Here is a 24,002-nt window from a genome sequence, read left to right as displayed (position 1 = left end):
ATATGCACGCTCATTATGGACCATTCCTTAATTAATACCAAGTACAACAACATAATCATACTGGATGATCTGATGGCCGAAGCGATAGACAGTCCTGTAGTAGCTCGATTATTTACGCAGGGTCGTCATAGAAACGCTAGCGTTATCCTCTTGCTTCAGAACATGTTTCCTAAGGGGAAGTTTAATACAGATATTAGTCGAAATGCCCAATATCTTGCTCTCTTCCGAAGCCCTACTAGTGACAGGAAACAAATCTTTGGAATCGTTGGAAAGCGAATTTTGATAAGAATAGGTACAATATACACCACCATTACATATCAGCATATATCAGTAGTCATGGGGAGGGGGGAGGGGAGAAAGTCCTGAACAATCCTCGTCATGGATGGCGTTGCGGGGGTGCAAGTCAGTGGCTACGGGAGAGGGAGGGAAGATCTTACAGAAATAAGAACAATATACACCAACATTACATATCAGCATACATCAGTAGTGAAGGGGAGGGGGGAGGGAGAAAGTCCTGAACACAGTCCTCGTCATGGATGGTGGAGGGGGAGGGGGTGCAAGTCTATGTCTATGGAGGAGGGAGGGGTAGGGGAGATGGCATGAAATTCTTTGGTGTTTACATTTATTTATTTTTGTATCTATATATGTGTCTTTATTGTTACATAAGATTGTAGTTGTTGATTTATATTCATATTCACATCTCTAATTATATACTTCAGTAATATATCCATTTAAAGATTAACTTTTGACTACTTAACCAACTATTTGAATATGCTTATTTAGTTTTAGGTTTGTCTGTCTGTCTACATCATTCTGAGGACAGTTTGGTGACGTATTTCAACTGTTGTGACGTCATTATCTGAGATAAAGAGAAAAAACGTCAGTCATGTTCGTAAGTCATTGAAATAGTGTTGATATGTGTTAATTATTTTTATTACCTTTGGTTTAGTAGTTCATCACTGTTGTCTTTACACTTTTGGGCTTCCCGTGTGGAAAAAGAAACGAAGACAAAAACAAAGCGAAATAAGAAATGGATGGTTGAATAAATAAAGCGAACGATTGAATAAATGAATGAAAAATGAATAAAAGAACGAATGGGTGCGAGGGAGAGAAAAAAAGAAGAAAGAAACGGAGTTATCTTCTCTCCCTCAAAAATATAACGTATTTCCAAATGCATGTGTTAACAAAAGTGTTTCAGTACTTACCCAACTATCCACAGCCAATAACGTCTGCTACAGCCTCGATGACCATCACATCATTCTACTCCACTTTGGCACGTTATCAATACATTCTACCGCTTACTCGTAAATCATTGATTACCGAATCGATATAACTATGTCTAACTAGCTAAACAAATCGCCTCTTGTCTCCAGTAGCCATAGCAACCCATCGAAGTTAAGATATCTTGAATCCTTCAAGATTTCTTAACTACATACAAAATTCTGACATCAAAATATTTGAACATCAGAATTATGACAAAGACTTCGTTTTATGCAGATAATAACTGCACCTTATCCTATACTAATATGATGAATAAAATACATGGTTTCAAGCCCTTTTGAAAGTGATTGTGTTCTTTTACGCTCAGTGGAATGAAATCAATTAGAAACACTCCTTTATAAAGCCTATTGTGCTACCTTTTTATCCGAGGCGGCCATTTTGAAACCGCCCTTTTTGAAATCCTGTATCTGCCACTGGGTCGTGCTCTTTTTTATTTTATTTTACTTCCATTTTTACCCACTCACCTGTTTCTTATTTGTTGTTGGCCTCTCAGTGACGCTGTTAAAAAGATACACATTGTTATGTGTTAAAAGGTAAGTGCTACATTACTTTCATAACATTTGAAGCATCTGATTTTTCCTTAACCTGGTCAGTGGTTTGGTCAGCAACGGTTTAGTAGTTGTAGGTGCTTGTGTTGTCCTTCTAACTGCCACTTCAAAATTAAGATGACAGATTTTATTTTCCTTTTTAGGTTAAAAATAAAGACTGTGCGCCAGAGTCTTAGGGAGTAATATTTCTTCATAACAAAACGATTAAGGCACTTACAATACAAAAGTAAGGCCCAGTTTAAATATCGAATTTCAAATGTGTTGAATTTCAGTATAGATGAGCAAATCCTGTTGGTTGATCTTGCATTAATTTGCACGAGATTCGGGACATGACATTCGACGCGGTACACTTTTGTTTTGTTTTTATTAACGTACCCATATTGCACGTCACACCAACGTCTTCACTATGGTAGCAGATCGTATTTCCCCATCCATTGTGACTGCAGTCTGCAATCGACGTTTCTCTTCCTGTACAACCGACGTACATCAACCATATTATGCCCTTGACGCGTGTAAAGCTGGTGGTTATGTATTCCTGTACTCCAGGGTAACCAAGCATACGACACACCACCTCAGCGTCTTTCATGTCCCATCCATATTTACACACAGTACCCCACTGACCATGGAACCTGACTTCAAGTCGACCAGAATTGTCTGACCTTCCTCCAGCTAAACGAACTTGAACTGGTGGAGGATCTGTGGAGTCGTACCAACATCATTGAGGTCATTGTACAACTGTCACTTGGACAAGTGTTTGAAAGAGAATAAATAGAGCTTTACTAAAGCTCTTGTCTGATCAAAAAATGAACTATTTAGATGATTGACTTTGATGTGATGATATTTGAATGATTAGAGTAAAGTAGATTTTTGTCTTTCTTACCTTCATTTGTCTGACAAACCACACCAACAAGAAGTTTATTCGAGCACCATGAAGGGACCTTCCACCATCCTGAGTGAGCACACTCTGCTATCGACTTTTCTCTACCTCTGCATCCCACATCATACATGAGCCCTCTTCTTGGTGTTCCTTCTTCAATGTAGCGAATTGCGTGTTCAGCTGCTTTGTATCCAAGCATTCGGCAGATCACGTGAGCATCTCGTATATCCCACCACCCATACCTCCAAGGATCACACACTACTCCCCAGGTCCCTTGATACTGGATTTCTACTTTACCAGTATGGTTTTGATCTCCCACCAGACGAACTTTGATCGCTTTCTCATCTGAAACAAATATTGTTCAATAAACAAACAACATTAGTCACAATCCTTACATTGCTTGATTTAATATTCAGAAAGTAAAGATAACAATATATATTGATAGCTATTCTAATCAACGTGGTCAGAAAAAGTAACTCAGTTACTCAGTTGAATATTTGATGAAAATAGCAACGAACTAATGCAATAATTTTTAGATGATGATTTTAGAATATTGTTTCTTGGCATGATAGAAAAACATGAATAGATAAACAAAGATCATATGAGTGTTTTGTAACTTATCTAGTTGTACCTGGTGTTAGATTGCCACATACCACTCCTGCATCACGGCTGTGATCACATCCACCGGTGTTACCCCAGCCAGCATGAAGACACTGATCAATAGATTCTTGGGATCCGGAGCAAACAAGCCCTTTAAGCCATATAGGACCAGTCCCTTTGACGCTAGCAGTCGTTGCTGTTACTGCCTTGGAGTAATTCAACATGTGACACACCACGTAAGCATCCTTTATGTCCCAGTAACTATTGCATATTGTACCCCAAGTACCTTTGTATCTTACTTCAACACGTCCCTCGTTAGGAGTCTTACCATCCACTAGACGAACAGCTACCTTGGACTTTGCTTCTGTAACAATCCACAGAAACGTGCTAGCTTAAGAGTCTTTCTGTTTTCATTTTTAAGTGGAGTTTAAATCATGTATTTTCTTGTAACTTTATCTTGGAGTATGTTACGTTGTACCGACTTTGACTATCGTCTACATTACGCCAGACACTATTAATAGACTCTTTTTGATTGGGAGTAATGTTTGCTTATTTCAAATCATGTCATTAATTTGTTTGAGAATAAGATTCTTTATTTGGCTGTACCGTCTCATATTCATGTGTACAGTATTCTCATACGAAAACGTTATAAAGAAATGATGTAATGGCAAAGCATTACACCATTACAAACTTGCAAGTCAAGGTTGGTTGAACAAAATCGTTGGCCGCTATTTTCTATTTCAATAATTTTTAAAGGATTAGATAAGTTGTCAATGTAGCAAATTTGGTAAAAAATGATGGGAAATTCATAATGAAAACACTTATTTGGATAAGGACTTCAAATCTACGTTGCACTCAATTCAAAGACTCACCGAATGTTTCATGGTGGCGGCAAATTTGAGCCAAAATTTGCAAGTTGTTAATATACAACCATAAATAATGGTATGCAATGCGCCATTTTCTCTGCCAGGTAAAATGGCAGTTTTAATTTGAAGGTTAAGTTTTAGAATGCAGTTTTATCGGTCTTGTTATTCCTTCTGAATGATTTATACGACCACATTATTTACGGCCACATTCTACTTTCCGTGCGATTTCAAAAATTGCGATGGCTTCCAGATGAACGACCGAAAAGTCATAATGTTACAATTAGGATCTCTCTGAAAAATACAGTTAACTATTTGCTATGGAATGAAAGTAAGAAATCTTTGGTAAACGTTTGAGCACTTTTGCAATGATGCAAAATTTTTGCTCCATATTAAAGAGCTTGGAAGTACTTCGAGAGTGATGTAGACAAACAATGTAAGCAATAACATAGTCGCGAAGTGCATTGTGGTTGACTAGGATTCTTTAATGCTCGACTTATGGATCGCACGTAAGCTATTATTAAAAATTTTTACCAAAAAAAGCTGTAGCTGCATTTTTATATTATGATCTCACTCCTCAGTGAATTCTGTAACCCTGTTATTTTATTTGCTTTTTCAACTTTAATCAAGTTCTTAATTATTTGACTATGTGAAGTTTGTTATCTTTCGAACACATCTGATTTCTTTTAGACTACGTGCTGGCCGTGCTGGTAGTAAGCTCGACATGTGGTCTAATGGTGCTGAGAACCTTGCCCTTCCTAACCACTTTCCTTTCATCCCCATAAAGGTTATGTACTTGACGTAAATGAACCTAATAAACTTAAGATTAGGCTTGTTACAGACAGGACAGTCTCTTTTATGCTTGTAGGTAAGTGTGGGGTCGATGAGGGGTCGATGTGGGGTCGATCGGCCATCGGCTATTGGATATCAGGCTTTCGGCTACCATTAGAAAACAGACTATTGAGTTCTTCTTTTTGTGGTAGCGAGAGTGGACTGGCGGTAAAACCTATTTCGTCCAACAGATACTTAGAAAAGAATCGTATCGTGTTTGAAGAGCAGAAAAATATCCGCATCCTATTGTGCTATAATCAATGGCAAGATGGTTACAGCACTTTAAAAGGCTCGTTGGGAAAAAGGATTTGATTTGGACGGGGTCTTCCTGAGATTTCTGAGGATTTAAATGAGATTAATACCAAGTACAACAACGTTAACATAAACATACTGGGTGATCTGATGGCCGAAGCGATAGACATAACAACAACTGTAATCACGATAAAATGAGGCGTTTACAACTCGTTGACGAAAACGTAAGATACCAGAACATAAAGAGCCTTATAACATTGAATAGAGCTTTAAATTCCCGTAAAAGTCTTCCAAAAAATCTCTCAAAAGGGGAAATTTAATACAGATATTAGTCGAAATATCTTGCTGTCTTCCGAAGCCCTAGTGAAAGGAAACAAATTTTTTGAATCGTTGGAGAGCGAATGTTTAATAAGAATAGGTACAATATACACCACCATTACATATCAGCATATATCAGTAGTCATGGGGAGGGGGAGGGAGAAAGTCCTGAACAGTAGTCCTCGTCATGGATGACAGAGGAGTACAAGTCTGTCTATGGAAGGGTAGGGGAGTTTATACAGAAATAGGTATATTTTACACCAACATTACATCTCGGCATATATCAGTAGTCATGGGGAGGGGGAGGGGGAGAGAAAGTCCTGAACAGTCCTCCTCGTCATGGATGGCGGAGGGGGAGGGGGTGCAAGTTTGTCTATGGAGGAAGGAGGGGTAGTGGAGATGGAGTGAAATTCTTTGGTGTGTATATTTATATATTTTTGTATTTATATGTGTCTTTATTGGTACATAAAATTGTAGTTGTTGATTTATATTCATATTCACATCTATAATTATATACTTCAGTAATATATACATTTAAAGATTAACTTTTGACTACTTAACTAACTATTTGAATATGCTTATTTAGTTTTAGGTTTATCTGTCTGTCTGTCTGTCTGTCTGCATCATTCTGAGGACACTTTGTTGACGTAATTCGACTGTTGTGACGTCATCATCTAAGACAAAGAAAAGCAAATGTCAGTTATGTACGTAGTTCATTAAATTATTGCTGAAATGTGTTAATTATTTTTATTACCTTTGCTTTAGTAGTTCATCACTGTTGTCTTTACACTGATGGGCTTCCTGTGTGGAAAAAGAAACGAATGAAAAAAGAAAGCGAAATAAGAAATGGATGAGTGAATAAAAAAAGCGAACGATTGAATAAATGAATGAAAAATGAAATAAAAGAACGAATGGGAGTGAGGGAGAAAAAAAAAAGAAGAAAGAAATGGAGGGTTAAATCTGTTTAATGAATGAAGCAATCAATCAATAAATAGGACAACTAACACACAAAGGTATAAATGAGAAGATTGAAGATGAAAGATACGTTTTTTTATAGGGGGAGGTCTTGGGCTTTAGATGGGAGGGTCAATAGTAAAAAAAATAACTTGTTTGTCAGGTCAAACATTTTTATTTTTTCACGAAATATTTTTCCTTGTTAACTCTATAAAAGGGTCACATATTTCTTACTGAATAAAAGGCGAGGCCTATACAATCATCCAAAAAAAGCTTACTGCGAATCTTGCAGCCCTCTCTCCCCCATTATAAAACGTACCTTCCCAAATGCATGTGTTGACTAAAGTGTTTCAGTACTTACCAACTATCCACAGCCATTAACGTCTGCTACAGCCTCGGGGACCATGACATCATTCTACTCCACTTCGGTTACGTTATCAATACATTCTACAGCTTACTCGTAAATCATTGATTACCGAATCGATATAACTATGTCTAACTAGCTAAGCAAATCGCCTCTTGTCTCCACTAGCAGCCATAGCAACCCATCAAAGCTAAAATATCTTGAATCCCTCAAGATTTCTTAACTGCATACAAAATTCTGACATCAAAATATTTGAACATCAGAATTATGACAAAAGCCTAAAGAATCTAGATTCTTTAGACTCTTGTGAAGGGTTAACTGATTATGATAGAAACGTTTATAGTATGCTTGGTTATATCTATGTACATGTTTTACATATGTTTTTCTTACCATCATCTTCTTTTGAGCAATTCGCTTTCGGTGTAAAATTACCGCAGCCAGGCTCTCCAGTTCGCTTTATGTTATGTGAAGATGAAAAAAAAACAACTTTTTTTTAATGTTCCATCATTATTAACCAAGGTAAATTAAACACATAAGATTTTTCTAAAGAACAAAAACGTTATTTTTTCATCAGCAAAGACTTCGTTTTATGCAGACAATAACTGCACCTTATCCTATACTAATATGATGAATAAAACAGATGATGGTTTCAAGCAAGGCGGTTCCAGCCTTTTGTGAAGCTGATCGTGTTCTTTACACTCAGTTGAATGAAATTAATTAGAAACCATTCTTTGTAAAGCCTATTGCGCTAGCTTTTTCTGCGCGACAGCCATTTTGGAACCGCTTCCCTTTTTGAAATCCTGGATCTGCCACTGGGTCGTGCTCTTTTTTATCTTTATCTTATTTTACTTCCATTGTTAACTACTCACCTGTTTCTTATTTGTTGTTGGCCTCTCAGTGACGATGCTAAAAATATACACAATGTGAGGTGTTAAAATGTAAGTGCTACATTACTTTCATAACATAGTTACGCAACTGATGTCTCCTTAACCTGGTCAGTGGTTTGGTCAGCAATGGTTTAGTAGTTGTAGGTGCCTGTTTCTTATTTGTTGTTGGCCTCTCAGTGACGCTGCTAAAAAGATGCACAATGTGAGGTATTAAAAGGTAAGTGCTACATAACTTTCATAACATTTTACGCAACTAATTTTCTTTTAACTTGGTCAGTGGTTTGGTCAGCAATGGTTTAGTAGTTGTAGGTGCCTGTTTCTTATTTGTTCCTGTCCTCTCAGTGACGCTGCTAAAAAGATGCACAATGTGAGGTGTTAAAAGGTAAGTGCTACATTACTGGTTTCATAACATTTGAAGCATCTGATTTTTCCTTAACCTGGTCAGTGGTTTGGTCAGCAATGGTTTAGTAGTTGTAGGTGCCTGTTTCTTATTTGTTGTTGGCCTCTCAGTGACGATGCTAAAAAGATGCACAATGTGAGGTGTTAAAAGATAAGTGCTACATTACTTTCATAACATTTTACGCAACTAATTTTCTTTTAACCTGGTCAGTGGTTTGGTCAGCAATGGTTTAGTAGTTGTAGGTGCCTGTTTCTTATTTGTTGTTGGCCTCTCAGTGACGCTGCTAAAAAGATGCACAATGTGAGGTGTTAAAAGATAAGTGCTACATTACTTTCATAACATTTTACGCAACTAATTTTCTTTTAACCTGGTCAGTGGTTTGGTCAGCAATGGTTTAGTAGTTGTAGGTGCGTGTTTCTTATTTGTTGTTGGCCTCTCAGTGACGCTGCTAAAAAGATGCACATTGTGAGGTGTTAAAAAGTAAGTACTACATTACTTTCATAACATTTGAAGCATCTGATTTTTCCTTAACCTGGTCAGTGGTTTGGTCAGCAATGGTTTAGTAGTTGTAGGTGCCTGTTTTTTATTTGTTGTTGGCCTCTCAGTGACGGTGGTAAAAAGATACACAATGTGAGGTGTTAAAAGGTAAGTGCTACATTACTTTCATAACATTTGAAGCATCTGATTTTTCCTTAACCTGGTCAGTGGTTTGGTCAGCAATGGTTTAGTAGTTGTTGGTGCCTGTTTGTTATTTGTTGTTGGCCTCTCAGTGACGATGCTAAAAAGATACACAATGTGAGGTGTTAAAAGGTAAGTGCTACATTACTTTCATAACATAGTTACGCAACTGATGTCTCCTTAACCTGGTCAGTGGTTTGGTCAGCAATGGTTTAGTAGTTGTAGGTGCCTGTTTGTTATTTGTTGTTGGCCTCTCAGTGACGATGCTAAAAATATACACAATGTGAGGTGTTAAAAGGTAAGTGCTACATAACTTTCATAACATAGTTACGCAACTGATGTCTCCTTAACCTGGTCAGTGGTTTGGTCAGCAATGGTTTAGTAGTTGTAGGTGCTTGTTTCTTATTTGTTGTTGGCCTCTCAGTGACGCTGCTAAAAAGATACACAATGTGAGGTGTTAAAAGGTAAGTGCTACATTACTTTCATAACATTTGAAGCATCTGATTTTTCCTTAACCTGGTCAGTGGTTTGGTCAGCAATGGTTTAGTAGTTGTAGGTGCCTGTTTCTTATTTGTTGTTGGCCTCTCAGTGACGCTGCTAAAAAGATACACAATGTGAGGTGTGAAAAGGTAAGTGCTACATTACTTTCATAACATTTGAAGCCTATGATTTTTCCTTAACCTGGTCAGTGGTTTGGTCAGCAATGGTTTAGTAGTTGTTGGTGCCTGTTTGTTATTTGTTGTTGGCCTCTCAGTGACGATGCTAAAAAGATGCACAATGTGAGGTGTTAAAAGGTAAGTGCTACATAACTTTCATAACATAGTTACGCAACTGATGTCTCCTTAACCTGGTCAGTGGTTTGGTCAGCAATGGTTTAGTAGTTGTTGGTGCCTGTTTGTTATTTGTTGTTGGCCTCTCAGTGACGATGCTAAAAATATACACAATGTGAGGTGTTAAAAGGTAAGTGCTACATAACTTTCATAACATAGTTACGCAACTGATGTATCCTTAACCTGGTCAGTGGTTTGGTCAGCAATGGTTTAGTAGTTGTTGGTGCCTGTTTCTTATTTGTTGTTGGCTTCTCAGTGACGCTGCTAAAAAGATGCACAATGTGAGGTGTTAAAAGGTAAGTGCTACATTACTTTCACAACATTTGAAGCATCTGATTTTTACTTAACCTGGAAAGTGGTTTGGTCAGCAATGGTTTAGTAGTTGTAGGTTCTTGTGTTGTCCGTCTAACTGCGCCTTCAAAATGAAGATAAAAGTCAAAGAATGTTTGTTTTTCACTTCAAGATATTAAAGATATGGTGTGCCAGAGTTTTAGGGAATAATATCTAACAATAACAAAAAAAAGTTTAAAAAAACTAAAATTAAGTCACTGGCAATACAAAAGTAAGGCCCAGTTTAAAAATCGAATTGAACATGTGTTCAATTTCAATATAAATGAGCAAAACCTGTTATTTGACCTTGAATTAATTTGCAGTAGATACGGAACATGAAATTCGAAGCGGTACACATTTGTTTTTTTTCAATAACGTACCCATCTTACACTTCACTCCAACGTCTTCACTATGGGTACAACGCGAATTACCCCATCCATTGTGACTACAGTCTGTAATCGACGTTTCTCTTCCTGTACAACCAACGTATATCAGCCATATTATACCCTTGACGGGTGTAAATTTGGTGGTTAGGTATTCCTGTACTCCAGGGTAACCAAGCATACGACACACCACCTCAGCGTCTTTTATGTCCCATCCATCATCGCATACAGTACCCCACTGACCATGGTACCTGACTTCAAGTCGACCAGAATTGTCTGACCTTCCTCCAGCTAAACGAACTTGAACTGGTGGAGGATCTGTGGATTTGTACCAACATCATTGAGGTCATTGTACAACTGACACTTGGACAAGTGTTTGGAAGAGAATAAGTAGAGGTTTACTAAAACTTTTGTCTGATCAACAAATAATGATCTATTTAAATGGTTTGCTTTGATGTGATGATATTTGAATGATCAGAGGAAAGTAGAGATTTGTCTTTCTTACCTTCATTTGTCTGACAAACCACACCAGAAAGATATTTATTCGAGCAGTGATAATAAATTGTCCACCATCCATGGTGAGCACACTCTGCTATCGACTTTTCTCTACCACTGCATCCCACATCATACATGAACGTTATTCTTGGTGTATCTCTTTCAATAATCCCAATTGCGTGTTCAGCTGCTTTGTAACCAAGCATTCTGCAGATCACGTGAGCATCTTGTATATCCCATCCATAATGACAGACTTTTCCCCAGGTCCCTTGATACAGTATTTCTACTTTGCCAGTATAGTTTTGATCTCCCACCAGACGAACTTTGATCGCTTTCTCCTCTGAAACAAATATTGTTCAATAAACAACCAACATCCTAATCACATTCCTTACTTTGCTTGCAAAGTTTGATGTTGAGACAGTGTAAAGATACACATTATATATAGATAACTATCCTAATCAACGTCGTCACAAAAAATAACTTTATTATTTGATAAAAATGGAAAACGAACTAATGCAAGAACTATAAGTTGATGATAAAAAAAATTTTATTTTGACACGATTGAATAGATAAACAAAGATCCTATGAGTGTTTTGTAGCTTATCTAGCTGTACCTGGTGTTAGATTGCCACATACCACTCCAGCATCACGGCTGTGATCACATCCACCAGTGTTACCCCAGCCAGCATGAGGACACTGATCAATAGATTCTTGGGATCCGGTGCAATAAAGCCTTTTAAGCCATATAGGACCAGTTCCTTTGACGCTAGAAGTCGTTGCTGTAATTGCCTTGGAGTAATTCACCATGTGACACACCACGTAAGCATCCATTATGCCCCAGTAACTATTGCATATTGTACCACAAGTACCTTTGTATCTTACTTCAACACGTCCCTCGTTAGGACTTTTTCCATCCACTAGACGAACATCTACCTTGGACTTTGCTTCTGTAACAATACACAGAAACGTGCTAGCTTTTTAAGTGGAGTTTAAATTATGTATTTTTTTGTAACTTTATCTTGGAGTACGTTACGTTACAATAAGGACTGTCGTTTAGACAAATCAAATTACAGACCTATTACTATTTTACCCTCGTTATCCAAAGTATTTGGTACTTTAGTACACAGTCGAATTAGTCCGCAATTTGAGCGTATCTATCACAAGTTCGTTTTAGCCTACAGAAAGTACCACGGCTGCGACACAGCTCTATTAACTTTGTCTGAGCACTGGAAAAGAGAATTAGACAACCATAAACTAATTGGACTGGTCTCAACGGACTTAAGTAAAGCCTTTGATACTCTGTCTCACGACCTAATTGTTGCAAAGATAAAACAATGCGGTGCTGATCACAACACTGTTAAGCTTATTAGTAATTATCTCTCAAATCGATATCAAAGAGTAAAGCTAAGCGATAAATTTTCAACCTGGCAACAAATTGAAGCAGGGTTCCGTCAAGGTTCAATCTTAGGCCCCTTGCTTTTCAATATTTTTATGAACGACCTCGCCTACGTAGTTAAAAACTGTGATCTCTCCGCCTACGCAGATGATACTCAACTTTTCGCTGCAGACACTAATCCACTCCGCGTTCAAGAAATGAATAATGAAGACTTGATCCGCGTTGATGAATGGTACCAAAGAAACGGAATGAAGCGAAATCCCTCTAAATATCAAGCAATGGTCATGGGTAATACTCAAGCAAAGCCAACATTCTACTGTGAAGATAAAGTTATCCCAATTAAAGAAGAGCTAAACCTCCTTGGTGTAATTTTTGATCAGAAGCTAAAATATGACAAGCAAATAGCTAAAATAGCTAGAAAAGTTTCTCAACAGATTGCTGTGTTAAAGCGTATGAAGAAGTTACTACCTATCCAGACAAGGAAAGACATTTACCAACACTTCATCTCACCACACTTCGATTACTGTTCCGATGTTTGGCACTTTTGTTGCAAAAACGCAACAGACAAGCTAGAGAAAGTAAATGAACGAGCAATCCGTTTCGTTTTTCAAGACAAGAACAGCTCGTATACTAATCTACTCAAAAAACTGGGATCTACTACTCTGTACGAGAGAAGACTCAAGATTGTACTAACTGTCTTCAAGGCCCTTCATAAAGAATACAGCCCAGAATCCATAAAGGAACTGCTGCAACACCGAAGTACAAGTTACAATCTAAGAGGAACGAACATTCTAAAACTGCCAAAAATCAATTCTACAAAGCAGGGCCTTAAGTCATGGCGGTATATTGCTCCCAAAATATGGAACAGTCTACCAGATAGCATGAGACGAGAAGTGAACATAAAAAGCTTCCTTAAAGAATTAAGAACATTGGAACCAGAAACCTTGTATAACTCACAGACATAATTACTAATACTTTATTTTAAGACATTGTAAATAAATTGTATTTTATATTTCTTATTAGTACTATATTGTATATTTATATATAGATATATTTTATCATATTTATATTATATCATAATTTTAACTTAAAACACTCATTAAAGTGTATATGACACGAAAACATTCCATCATTTAAAATGTATAGTTTGTTAGTAATAATAAATATATCGTAACAAAATTTGTTTCAAAAGCTTATTTCTTGAGATATTTGCGAAAGTTAATCCCAATTTGTGACGTCATTTTGTTGACACGTACTCTAGATTCAGTAGTAATGTACTAAATATAAGTTGTAATTCATATAAATTAACGACAAAAGACATATTTTAGTCAGCTTCATTTGATAGCTTACGTAGTACTCTTCCAATGTTGGGAAATTGAAAAGTGTACTACTTGAAATTAAGATTCTATATTCAAACATATTTCGTGTATTTGCAACTAAATCTGGAGACTTGTAAACAAAATGACGTCACAACTCGTGCTAAAATTTTTTGAATTTCTAGAGAAATACGTTTTTGGAACAAATTTAACCATGATATTCTTATTAATGCCAATAAACTACACATTCTTAACATTAAAATTTTTTCGTGTCATATACACTTTAATAATTCATAAGCTTATGGTCCAATTGGAGCCACCATACACGTCACGTGCATGAACCTTTATAACCGAAAAAGTCCTCTTCATTAGTATTCAAGTGATTTTATACAAAGCCACATGTGTCTTTATATAAAGACACATGTGATCTTTATATAAAGACCACTGGAATACTATGAGGATGACTTCATCAGGGATGAAGTATACATCCAAGTTTAGATGAAGACATAGAGCTTCATCAAGGTCATAGTCAACCCTAATGATCTTTGACTAACGTATAGAAAGGTCTGCGAGGAATAATTATATCATAAGATTTAAAAGAATAGTGCTAAAATAACTAAGCAAAGAGGTAAAGAGTGTTTAGGGTGTAACCATAAGTGTACATACTAATGGGAGGAGCTAAGTAGTTTACTTGTAAATTCAAAGCATACCATCATCTAAACTCGTGCGTGATGGCAGCCTTACTGAAATCTTATATCGATATTTTCAATGACTAATTGCTCGCTCTTTATCTTGTTTTCATACGATAAGAAATAGTAATTAGAAAACTGATGTCTAGCTTAGTCTGTAAAAACATTAATTTTCTCTCTCATAACATATCCTATATATTGAGCTAAGTGTATTTTCGACCACGTTAAATAAAGTTATTGTGTTGTATTTTATTATATTGTTGTACCGACTTTGACTATCGTCTACATTACGCCAGACAGTATTAATAGACTCTTTTTGATTGGGCGTAATGTTTGATAATTTCAAATCATGTCATCTATTCGTTTGAGAATAAGATTCTTTACTTGCCTGCACCGTCTCATATTCATGTGTACAGTATTTTCATGCGCAAACGTTATAAAGAAATAATGTAATGGCAAAGCTTTACACCATTACGAACTTGCAAGTCGAGTTTGGTTGAACAAAATCGTTGGCCGCCCACATTTTCTATTTCAATAATTTTTAAAGGATTAGATAAGTTGTCAATGTAGCAAATTTGGTAAAAAATGATGGGAAATTCATAATGAAAACACGTATTTGGATAAAAACTTCAAATCTACGTTGCACTCAATTCAAAGACTCACCGAATGTTTCATGGTGGCGGCAATAAATTTGAGCCAATATTTTCAAGTTGTTAATATACAACCATAAATATTGGTATGCAATGCACCATTTTCTCTGCCAGGTAAAATGGCGGTTTTAATTTGAAGGTCAAGTTTTAGAATGCAGCTTTATCATATCGGTCTTGTTATTCCTGCTGGATGATTTACGACCACATTATTTACGGCCACATTATGTTTTCCGTGAGATTTCAAAATTTGCGATGGCTACCAGATGAACGACCGAAAAGTCATAATGTTACAATTAGGATCTCTCTAAAAAATACAGCTAACTATTTGCTATGGAATGAAAGTAAGAAAACTTTGGTAAACTTTTGAGCACTTTTGCAATGATGCAAAATTTTTGCTCCATATTAAAGAGCTTGGAATTAAGTACTTCGAGAGCGATGTAGACAAACAATATAAACAATAACATAGTCGCGCAGTGCATTATGGTTGACTAGGATATTTTAATGCTCGATTTATGGATGGCACGTAAGCTATTGCTGACGTTTTTTTTTTACCAAAAAAGCTGTAGCTGCATTTTTTATATCTTCTTACTCCTTAGTGAATTCTGTAACCCTCATTTTTTAATTGCTCTTTCAACTTTTATCAAGACCTTAATTATTTGACTATGCGAAGTTTGGGAAATATTTGAACATCAGAATTATGACAAAAGCCTAAAGATTCTAGATTCTTTAGACTCTTGTAAAGAGGAAACTGATTATGATAGAATCTTTTAGTATGCTTGGTTATATCTATGTACATGTTTTGCATGTATATGTTTTTCTTACCATCATCTTCTTTTGAGCAATTCGCTTTCGGTGTAAAATTACCGCAGCCAGGCTCTCCAGTTAGCTTTATGTTATGTGAAGATGAAAAAAAACCAACTTTTTTAAAATTTTCCATCATTATTAACCAAGGTAAATCAAACACATAAGATTTTTCTAAAGAACAAAAACGTTATTTTTTCATCAGAAAAGACTTCGTTTTATGCAGACAATAACTGCATCTTATCCTATACTAATATGATGAATAAAACAGATGATGGTTTCAAGCAAGGCGGTTCCAGCCTTTTGTGAAACTGATCGCGTTCTTTACACTCATTGAAATGAAATTAATTAGAAACCCTCCTTTGTAAAGCCTATTGCGCTCTAGCTTTTTCTGCGCGGCGGCCATTTTGGAACCGCTTCCCTTTTTGAAATCCTGGATCTGCCACTGGATCGTGCTCTTTTTTATCTTTATCTTATTTCACTTCTATTTTTACCTACTCACCTGTTTCTTATTTGTTGTTGTACCCATCTTACACGTCACTCCAACGTCTTCCCAATGGTAGCAGTTTGTATTACCCCATCCATTGTGACTGCAGTCTGTAATCGACGTTTCTCTTCCTGTACAACCGACGTATTTCAGCCATATTATACCCTTGACGGATGTAAATTTGGTGGTTATGTATTCCTGTACTCCAGGGTAACCAAGCATTCGACACACCACCTCAGCGTCTTTCATGTCCCATCCATCATCACATACAGTACCCCACTGACCATGGTACCTGACTTCAAGTCGACCAGAATTGCCTGATCTTCCTCCAGCTAAACGAACTTGAACTGGTGGAGGATCTGTGGATTTGCATCAACATCATTGAGGTCATTGTACAACTGTCACTTGGACAAGTGTTTGAAAGAGAATAAGTAGAGCTTTACTAAAGCTCTTGTCTGATCAAAAAATGAACTATTTAGATGATTGACTTTGATGTGATGATATTTGAATGATTAGAGTAAAGTAGATTTTTGTCTTTCTTACCTTCATTTGTCTGACAAACCACACCAACAAGAAGTTTATTCGAGCACCATGAAGGGACCTTCCACCATCCTGAGTGAGCACACTCTGCTATCGACTTTTCTCTACCTCTGCATCCCACATCATACATGAGCCCTCTTCTTGGTGTCTCTCCTTCAATATTCCAAATTGCGTGTTCAGCTGCTTTGTAACCAAGCATTCTGCAGATCACGTGAGCATCTCGTATATCCCACCACGCATTCCACCAATAATCACACACTACTCCCCAGGTCCCTTGATACTTGATTTCTACTTAACCAGTATGGTTTTGATCTCCCACCAAACGAGCTTTGATAGCTTTCTCCTCTAAAACAAATATTGTACAATAAACAAACAACATCCTAATCACAATCCTAACATTGCTTGATTTAATATTCAGAAAGTAAAGATACACAATATATATCGATAACTATTCTAATCAACGTTGTCTCAAAAAGTAACTTGAATATTTGAAAAAAATAGCAACGAACTAATGCAATAATTTTCAGTTGTTGATTTTAAACTATTTCTCTTGACATGACTGAATAAAGATAAACAAAGATCATATGAACGTCTTGTTTTGTAACATATCTAGTTGTACCTGGTGTTAAATTGCCACATACCACTCCAGCATCACGGCTGTGATCACATCCACCAGTGTTACCCCAGCCAGCATGAAGACACTGATCAATAGATTCTTGGGATCCGGTGCAATAAAGCCTTTTAAGCCATATAGGACCAGTTCCTTTGACACTAGCAGTTGTTGCTGTAACTGCCTTGGTGTAATTCAACATGTGACATACCACGTAAGCATCCCATATGTTCCATTCATCATTGCATATGGTACCCCAAGTACCTTTGTATCTTACTTCTACACGTCCCTCGTCAGGAGTCTTTCCATCCACTAGACGAACAGCTACCTTGGTCTTTGCTTCTGTAACAATATACAGAAACGTGCTAGCTTAAGAATATTTCTGTTTTCATTTTTAAGTGAGGTTTAAATCATGCATAGTTGTTTTTTACTTTAACTTGGAGTACGTTACGCTTTACCGACTTTGACTATCGTCTACATTACGCCAGACAGTATTAATAGACTCTTTTTGATAGGGCGTAATGTTTGCTAATTTCAAATCATGTCATTTTTTTGGGAATAAGATTCTTTACTTGACTGCACCGTCTCATATTCATGTGTACAGTATTCTCATGCGCAAACATTATAAAGAAATAATGTAATGACAAAGCATTACCCCATTACGAACTTGCAAGTCGAGGTTGGTTGAACAAAATCGTTGGCCCCCATTTTCTATTTCAATAATTTTCAAAGAATTAGATAAGTTGTCAATGTAGCAAATTTGGTAAAAAATGATGGTAAATTCAAAATGAAAACACGTATTTGGATAAAAACTTCAAAGAGTTACCGAATGTTTCATAGTGGCGCTAAATTTTTAGCCAAGATTTGCAAGTTGACAATATAAAACCAAAAATATTGGAATGCAGTGCGCCATTTTCTCTGCCAGGTAAAATGGCGGTTGGGTTTTAATTTGAATGTCAAGTTACAGAATGCAGTATCATTGGTCTTGTTATTCCTGCTGGATGATTTACGACCACATGTTTTCCGTGAGATTTCAAAAATTGCGATGGCTACCAGATGAACGACCGAAAAGTCATAATGTTACAATTAGGATCACTCTGAGAAAAACAGCTACTTAATTGCTATGGAATGAAAGTAAGAAACTTTGGTAAACTTTTGAGCACTTTTGCATAGCAAATTTGCAATGATGCAAAATTTTTGCTCCATATTAAAGAGCTTGGAAGTACTTCGAGAGCGACAAACAATGTAAACAATAACATAGTCACGCAGTGCATTGTGGTTGACTAGGATTCTTTAATGCTCGACTTATGGATGGCACGTAAGCTATTATTAAAAAGTTTTTTGCCAAAAAAAGCTGTAGCTGCATTTTTATATTATCTCACTCCTCAGTGAATTCTGTAACCCTCTTATTTTATTTGCTCTTTCAACATTTATCAAGATCTTAATTATTTGAATATGCGAAGTTTGAAACGAAGTTTGAACGTCCCTTAACTTGATGGAACTGTCAAATTCTCCTTTTACAACTACAAAATAGTATTCAACACGCCCTTCTGTACTTTCTATTTCAATTTGTACGAAATTACAATTGCTTTTCTCGATCGGATTATTCAGCTCTTAATGTGAGTTTCTTATTATGTAATTATTGACCGAACGTAGCTCGTGAAATGACCTTACCAGGTAATAAGATTAACTGATCAGATTGAACAATTAAGAAAAATTACTTAATAATATTAATTAATTAATAGAAATAATGTTTGCTCTATTTTTAGACTCACCCTTAACCAACAAGAACACAGTACACAGTAACAGTATAAGGCGCGCCATCGATCCGTCAGGTCCTCATCCAAGATAAGGTTTGTAGGGAAATCTAGTGAACGCTGCAGCCAAGGCAGAAGGTAATGCAAAGAATGACTACAGTCTGACACTGGGATCAGGTATAAATAGTAAGGATATTGATTGTAATTGACAGCACAGCTCGTCTTAGAGCTACTTGTTACGCTTTCGAGTCTAGTTTTGTCAGGGGGGAGTGGGGCGAGTGACTTTTGATTCACACAAAAATATTTGAAACTTTGATAAAAAACATTTTTCAATAATAACAAATTATCTCTTTATGAAATTCGTATTTCATTTTTATTTTAATTTTTTTATGATTACGGTGCTTTTTATATTTTACTAAAATTTGAACTAATAAGGTCAAACGTATTCAAGCCTTTATGCGTGTGCGCGCCAAATAAAGAGGAACATTTAGTATAGTTTCCCAACCGTACCCATACATGAATAGTTTTTATCATATGACCCGTACGGCCCTGCTCGCGCGCTCTAATAAAACCATTGAAAAAAGTCACGTGATGGGGGCCGGACGGGTTGACGTAAGCGGGCCGGAAAAACCCGTCCGGCCCTGCTCGAATCCGCGCGCTTTCTCTTTTTTAGCTGTTATTTACTATTTCTTTCTTTCTTCTATTTTTTATCGATTTTTTCGTGAGGGTCATATGATAAAATGCTTATTGACTGAGTTAGGTCGGGCCGTACGGGAAAATATTTGGCTCTCGGTCATTTGTACGGACCTCGCTGCGCTCGGTCCGTACGGCATCACCTCGAGCCAAATATTTTCCCGTACGGCCCTCCCACTCAGTCAATAAGTACATAATATTTTGCTTTCTCACAATAAGCTAGTCTAAATATGAATAACCTAGGCTAAAAAACAGGCAGGCAAAGCAAAATCTTAATCAAACCATAAGGAATGAGCTGACTGCTTTCGTTAGTGGTGGAGAAAGTCCTGATCAGTCCTCCTTGTCATGGATGGCGGAGGGGGAGGGGGTGCAAAGTCTGTCTATGGAGGAGGGAGGGGTAGGGGAGATGGCGTGAAATGCTTTGGTGATTATATTTATTTATTTTTGTATCTATATATGTGTCTTTATTGTTACATACAATTGTAGTTGTTGATTTATATTCATATTCACATCTATAATTATATACTTCAATAATATATAGATTTATAAATTGACTGTTGACTGACTACCTAACTAACTATTTGAATATACTTATTTAGTTATAGCTCTGTCTGTCTGTCTGTCTGCATTATTCTGAGGACACTTGGTTGACGTAATTCGACTGTTGTGGCGTCATCATCTAAGACAAAGAAAAAATGTCAGTTATGTAGGTAGATCATTAAATTATTGCTGAAATGTGTTAATTATTTTTATTACCTTTGGTTTAGTAGTTCATCACTGTTGTCTTTATACTGATGGGCTTCCTGTGTGGACAAAGAAACGAATGCTAAAACAAAGCGAAATAAGAAGTGGATGGGTGGATAAAAAAAGCGAACGATTGAATAAATGAATGAAAAATGAATAAAAGAACGAATGGGTGCGACGGAGAGAAAAAAAGAAGAAAGAAATGGAGTTATCTTCTCTCCCCCATTATAAAACGTACCTTCCCAAATGCATGTGTTAACAAATGTGTTTCAGTACTCACCCAACTATCCACAGCCATTAATGTCTGCTACAGCCTCGATGACCATCACATCATTCTACTCCACTTTGGTACGTTATCAATACATTCTACAGCTTACTCGTAAATCATTGATTACCGAATCGATATAACTATGTCTAACTAGCTAAACAAATCGCCTCTTGTCTCCAGTAGCCATAGCAACCCATCAAAGTTAAGATATCTTGAATCCTTCAAGATTTCTTAACTCGATACGAAATTCTGACATCAAAATATTTGAACATCAGAATTATGACAAAAGCCTAAAGATTCTTTAGACTCTTTTGAAGGGTTAACTGATTATGATAGAATCTTTTAGTATGCTTGGTTATATCTATGTATATGTTTTTCTTACCATCATCTTCTTTTGAGCAATTCGGTTTCGGTGTAAAATTACCGCAGCCAGGCTCTCCAGTTCGCTTTATGTTATATTAAGAAGCAAAAAAAAAAAAAAACTTTTTAAAAATTTTCCATCATTATTAACCAAGGTAAATCAAACACATAAGATTTTTCTAAAGAACAAAAACGTTATTTTTTCATCAGCAAAGACTTCGTTTTATGCAGACAACAACTGCACCTTATCCTATACTAATATGATGAATAAAACAGATGTTGGTTTCAAGGAAGGCGGTTCCAGCCTTTTGTGAAGCTGATCGTGTTCTTTACGCTCAGTGGAATGAAATTAATTAGAAACCCTCCTTTGTAAAGCCTATTGCGCTAGCTTTTCCTGCGCGACGGCCATTTTGAAACCTCTCCCCCTTTTTAAAATCCTGGGTCTGCCACTGTAAAGTGCTCCTTTTTATCTTTTTTTACTTCCATTGTTAACTACTCACCTGTTTCTTATTTGTTGTTGGCCTCTCAGTGACGCTGCTAAAAAGATACACAATGTGAGGTGTTAAAAGGTAAGTGCTACATTACTTTCATAACATTTGAAGCATCTGATTTTTCCTTAACCTGGTCAGTGGTTTGGTCAGCAATGGTTTAGTAGTTGTAGGTGCCTGTTTCTTATTTGTTGTTGGCCTCTCAGTGACGCTGCTAAAAAGATACACAATGTGAGGTGTTAAAAGGTAAGTGCTACATTACTTTCATAACATTTGATGCATCTGATTTTTCCTTAACCTGGTCAGTGGTTTGGTCAGCAACGGTTTAGTAGTTGTAGGTGCTTGTGTTGTCCTTCTAACTGCGCCTTCACAATTAAGGTAAAAGTCAAAGTATTTTATTTTCCTTTTTAGGTTAGAAATAAAGACGGTGAGCCTAAGATTTAGGGAATAATATTTTATAATAACAAAACGATTAAGGCACTTACAATAGAAAAGTAAGGCCCAGTTTAAACATCGAATTTCACATGTGTTGAATTTCAATACAGAAGATGAAAACCTGTTGTTTGATCTTGCATTAATTTGCACGAGATTCGGGACATGAAATTCGACACGGTACACTTTTGTTTTGTTTTTATTAACATACCCATCTTGCACGTCACACCAACGTCTTCAATATGGTAGCAGTTTGTATTTCCCCATTCATTGTGACTGCAGTCTGTAATCGACGTTTCTCTTCCTGTACAACCGACGTACGTCAGCCATATTATACCCTTGACGCGTGTAAAGTTGGTGGTTATGTATTTCTGTACTCCAGGGTAACCAAGCATTCGACACACCACCTCAGCGTCTTTCATGTCCCATCCATCATCACATACAGTACCCCACTGACCATGGTACCTGATTTCAAGTCGACCAGAATTGTCTGACCTTCCTCCAGCTAAACGAACTTGAACTGGTGGAGGATCTGTGGATTTGCACCAACATCATTGAGGTCATTGTACAACTGACACTTGGACAAGGGCTTGAAAGAGAATGAATAGAGCTTTACTAAAGCTATTGTGTGATCAAGAAATGAACTATTTAGATGATTGGCTTTGATGTGATGATATTTGAATGATTAGAGTAAAGTAGAGATTTGTCTTTTTTACCTTCATTTGTCTTACAAACCACACCAACAAGAAGTTTATTCGAGCACCATGAAGGGACCTTCCACCATCCTGAGTGAGCACACTCTGCTATCGACTTTTCTCTACCTCTGCATCCCACATCATACATGAGCCCTCTTCTTGGTGTTCCTTCTTCAATGTAGCGAATTGCGTGTTCAGCTGCTTTGTATCCAAGCATTCGGCAGATCACGTGAGCATCTCGTATATCCCACCACCCATACCTCCAAGGATCACACACTACTCCCCAGGTCCCTTGATACTGGATTTCTACTTTACCAGTATGGTTTTGATCTCCCACCAGACGAACTTTGATCGCTTTCTCATCTGAAACAAATATTGTTCAATAAACAAACAACATTAGTCACAATCCTTACATTGCTTGATTTAATATTCAGAAAGTAAAGATAACAATATATATTGATAGCTATTCTAATCAACGTGGTCAGAAAAAGTAACTCAGTTACTCAGTTGAATATTTGATGAAAATAGCAACGAACTAATGCAATAATTTTTAGATGATGATTTTAGAATATTGTTTCTTGGCATGATAGAAAAACATGAATAGATAAACAAAGATCATATGAGTGTTTTGTAACTTATCTAGTTGTACCTGGTGTTAGATTGCCACATACCACTCCTGCATCACGGCTGTGATCACATCCACCGGTGTTACCCCAGCCAGCATGAAGACACTGATCAATAGATTCTTGGGATCCGGAGCAAACAAGCCCTTTAAGCCATATAGGACCAGTCCCTTTGACGCTAGCAGTCGTTGCTGTTACTGCCTTGGAGTAATTCAACATGTGACACACCACGTAAGCATCCTTTATGTCCCAGTAACTATTGCATATTGTACCCCAAGTACCTTTGTATCTTACTTCAACACGTCCCTCGTTAGGAGTCTTACCATCCACTAGACGAACAGCTACCTTGGACTTTGCTTCTGTAACAATCCACAGAAACGTGCTAGCTTAAGAGTCTTTCTGTTTTTATTTTTAAGTGAGATTTAAATCATGCATAGTTGTTTTTTACTTTAACTTGGAGTACGTTACGCTTTACCGACTTTGACTATCGTCTACATTATGCCAGACAGTATTAATAGACACTTTTTGATTGGCCGTAATGTTTGCTAATTTCAAATCATGT

At 36.8% G+C, this 24,002-nt stretch overlaps 3 protein-coding genes across 6 annotated transcripts in view; all 3 read right to left on the bottom strand.

Annotated features, from left to right (window-relative positions):
- Positions 1 to 108: 108 nt before the first annotated feature.
- LOC148905408 (neurotrypsin-like) lies at positions 109 to 5,083 on the bottom strand. The gene is made up of 6 exons (XM_089040300.1): positions 4,966 to 5,083; positions 3,338 to 3,670; positions 2,710 to 3,051; positions 2,205 to 2,525; positions 1,746 to 1,779; positions 109 to 169 (listed from the first exon to the last, which is right to left on the bottom strand). Exons 1-6 carry the CDS (start codon positions 5,081 to 5,083, stop codon positions 109 to 111), a joined length of 1,209 nt encoding a protein of 402 aa, XP_088896426.1.
- A 958-nt stretch (positions 5,084 to 6,041) lies between these two features.
- The window catches only part of LOC116289132 (neurotrypsin-like), a 59,995-nt gene continuing 42,034 nt past the window's right edge, over positions 6,042 to 24,002 (bottom strand). Inside the window, exons 2-9 of one of the 4 annotated variants that reach the window (XM_089039906.1) lie at positions 23,467 to 23,799; positions 22,839 to 23,180; positions 22,334 to 22,654; positions 21,989 to 22,055; positions 21,824 to 21,904; positions 21,703 to 21,739; positions 20,587 to 21,288; positions 6,042 to 6,244 (exon numbers count right to left, since the gene is read on the bottom strand). In XM_089039906.1, coding sequence (XP_088896032.1) covers positions 21,133 to 21,288; positions 21,703 to 21,739; positions 21,824 to 21,904; positions 21,989 to 22,055; positions 22,334 to 22,654; positions 22,839 to 23,180; positions 23,467 to 23,799 — 1,337 coding nt within the window. In that variant the 3' untranslated portion in view covers positions 6,042 to 6,244; positions 20,587 to 21,132. Of the gene's footprint in view, positions 6,245 to 7,874; positions 8,126 to 20,250; positions 20,510 to 20,586; positions 21,289 to 21,702; positions 21,740 to 21,823; positions 21,905 to 21,988; positions 22,056 to 22,333; positions 22,655 to 22,838; positions 23,181 to 23,466; positions 23,800 to 24,002 lie in introns of those variants that run through there. The other 3 variants (XM_089039905.1, XM_089039907.1, XM_089039908.1) reach the window with 3 other exon arrangements.
- LOC116289131 (neurotrypsin-like) lies at positions 8,792 to 19,301 on the bottom strand. The gene is made up of 8 exons (XM_089039903.1): positions 19,156 to 19,301; positions 11,506 to 11,838; positions 10,902 to 11,231; positions 10,394 to 10,714; positions 10,032 to 10,098; positions 9,370 to 9,450; positions 9,205 to 9,285; positions 8,792 to 9,119 (listed from the first exon to the last, which is right to left on the bottom strand). The coding sequence occupies exons 1-8, from the start codon at positions 19,202 to 19,204 to the stop codon at positions 8,993 to 8,995; spliced, it is 1,389 nt and encodes a 462-aa protein (XP_088896029.1). The 5' UTR covers positions 19,205 to 19,301; the 3' UTR covers positions 8,792 to 8,992.

Source organism: Actinia tenebrosa, unplaced genomic scaffold (assembly GCF_029948245.1).
Source record: "Actinia tenebrosa isolate PJP-AT-01 unplaced genomic scaffold, QUT_ActTen_1.0 PGA_scaffold7__59_contigs__length_16204524, whole genome shotgun sequence".
Classification (NCBI taxonomy): Eukaryota; Metazoa; Cnidaria; class Anthozoa; order Actiniaria; family Actiniidae; genus Actinia; species Actinia tenebrosa.
This window is presented reverse-complemented; position numbering and strand designations above follow the sequence as displayed.

Excerpts from the sequence above, each read along its gene's own strand:
- LOC148905408 (XM_089040300.1), bottom strand. The coding sequence starts at position 5,083 with ATGGCCGATCGACCCCACATCGACCCCTCATCGACCCCACACTTACCT. Across the intron at positions 3,671-4,965 it reads ATTAGGTTCATTTACGTCAA|AAGCAAAGTCCAAGGTAGCT; the intron begins GTACATAACCTT and ends GGATTGTTACAG. Across the intron at positions 3,052-3,337 it reads ATGTGGCAATCTAACACCAG|ATGAGAAAGCGATCAAAGTT; the intron begins GTACAACTAGAT and ends TATTTGTTTCAG.
- LOC116289131 (XM_089039903.1), bottom strand. The coding sequence starts at position 19,204 with ATGGCGCGCCTTATACTGTTACTGTGTACTGTGTTCTTGTTGGTTAAG. Across the intron at positions 10,715-10,901 it reads GGTTTGTCAGACAAATGAAG|ATCCTCCACCAGTTCAAGTT; the intron begins GTAAGAAAGACA and ends ACAAATCCACAG. Across the intron at positions 9,120-9,204 it reads CTGACCAAACCACTGACCAG|CATCGTCACTGAGAGGCCAA; the intron begins GTTAAGGAGACA and ends GTATATTTTTAG.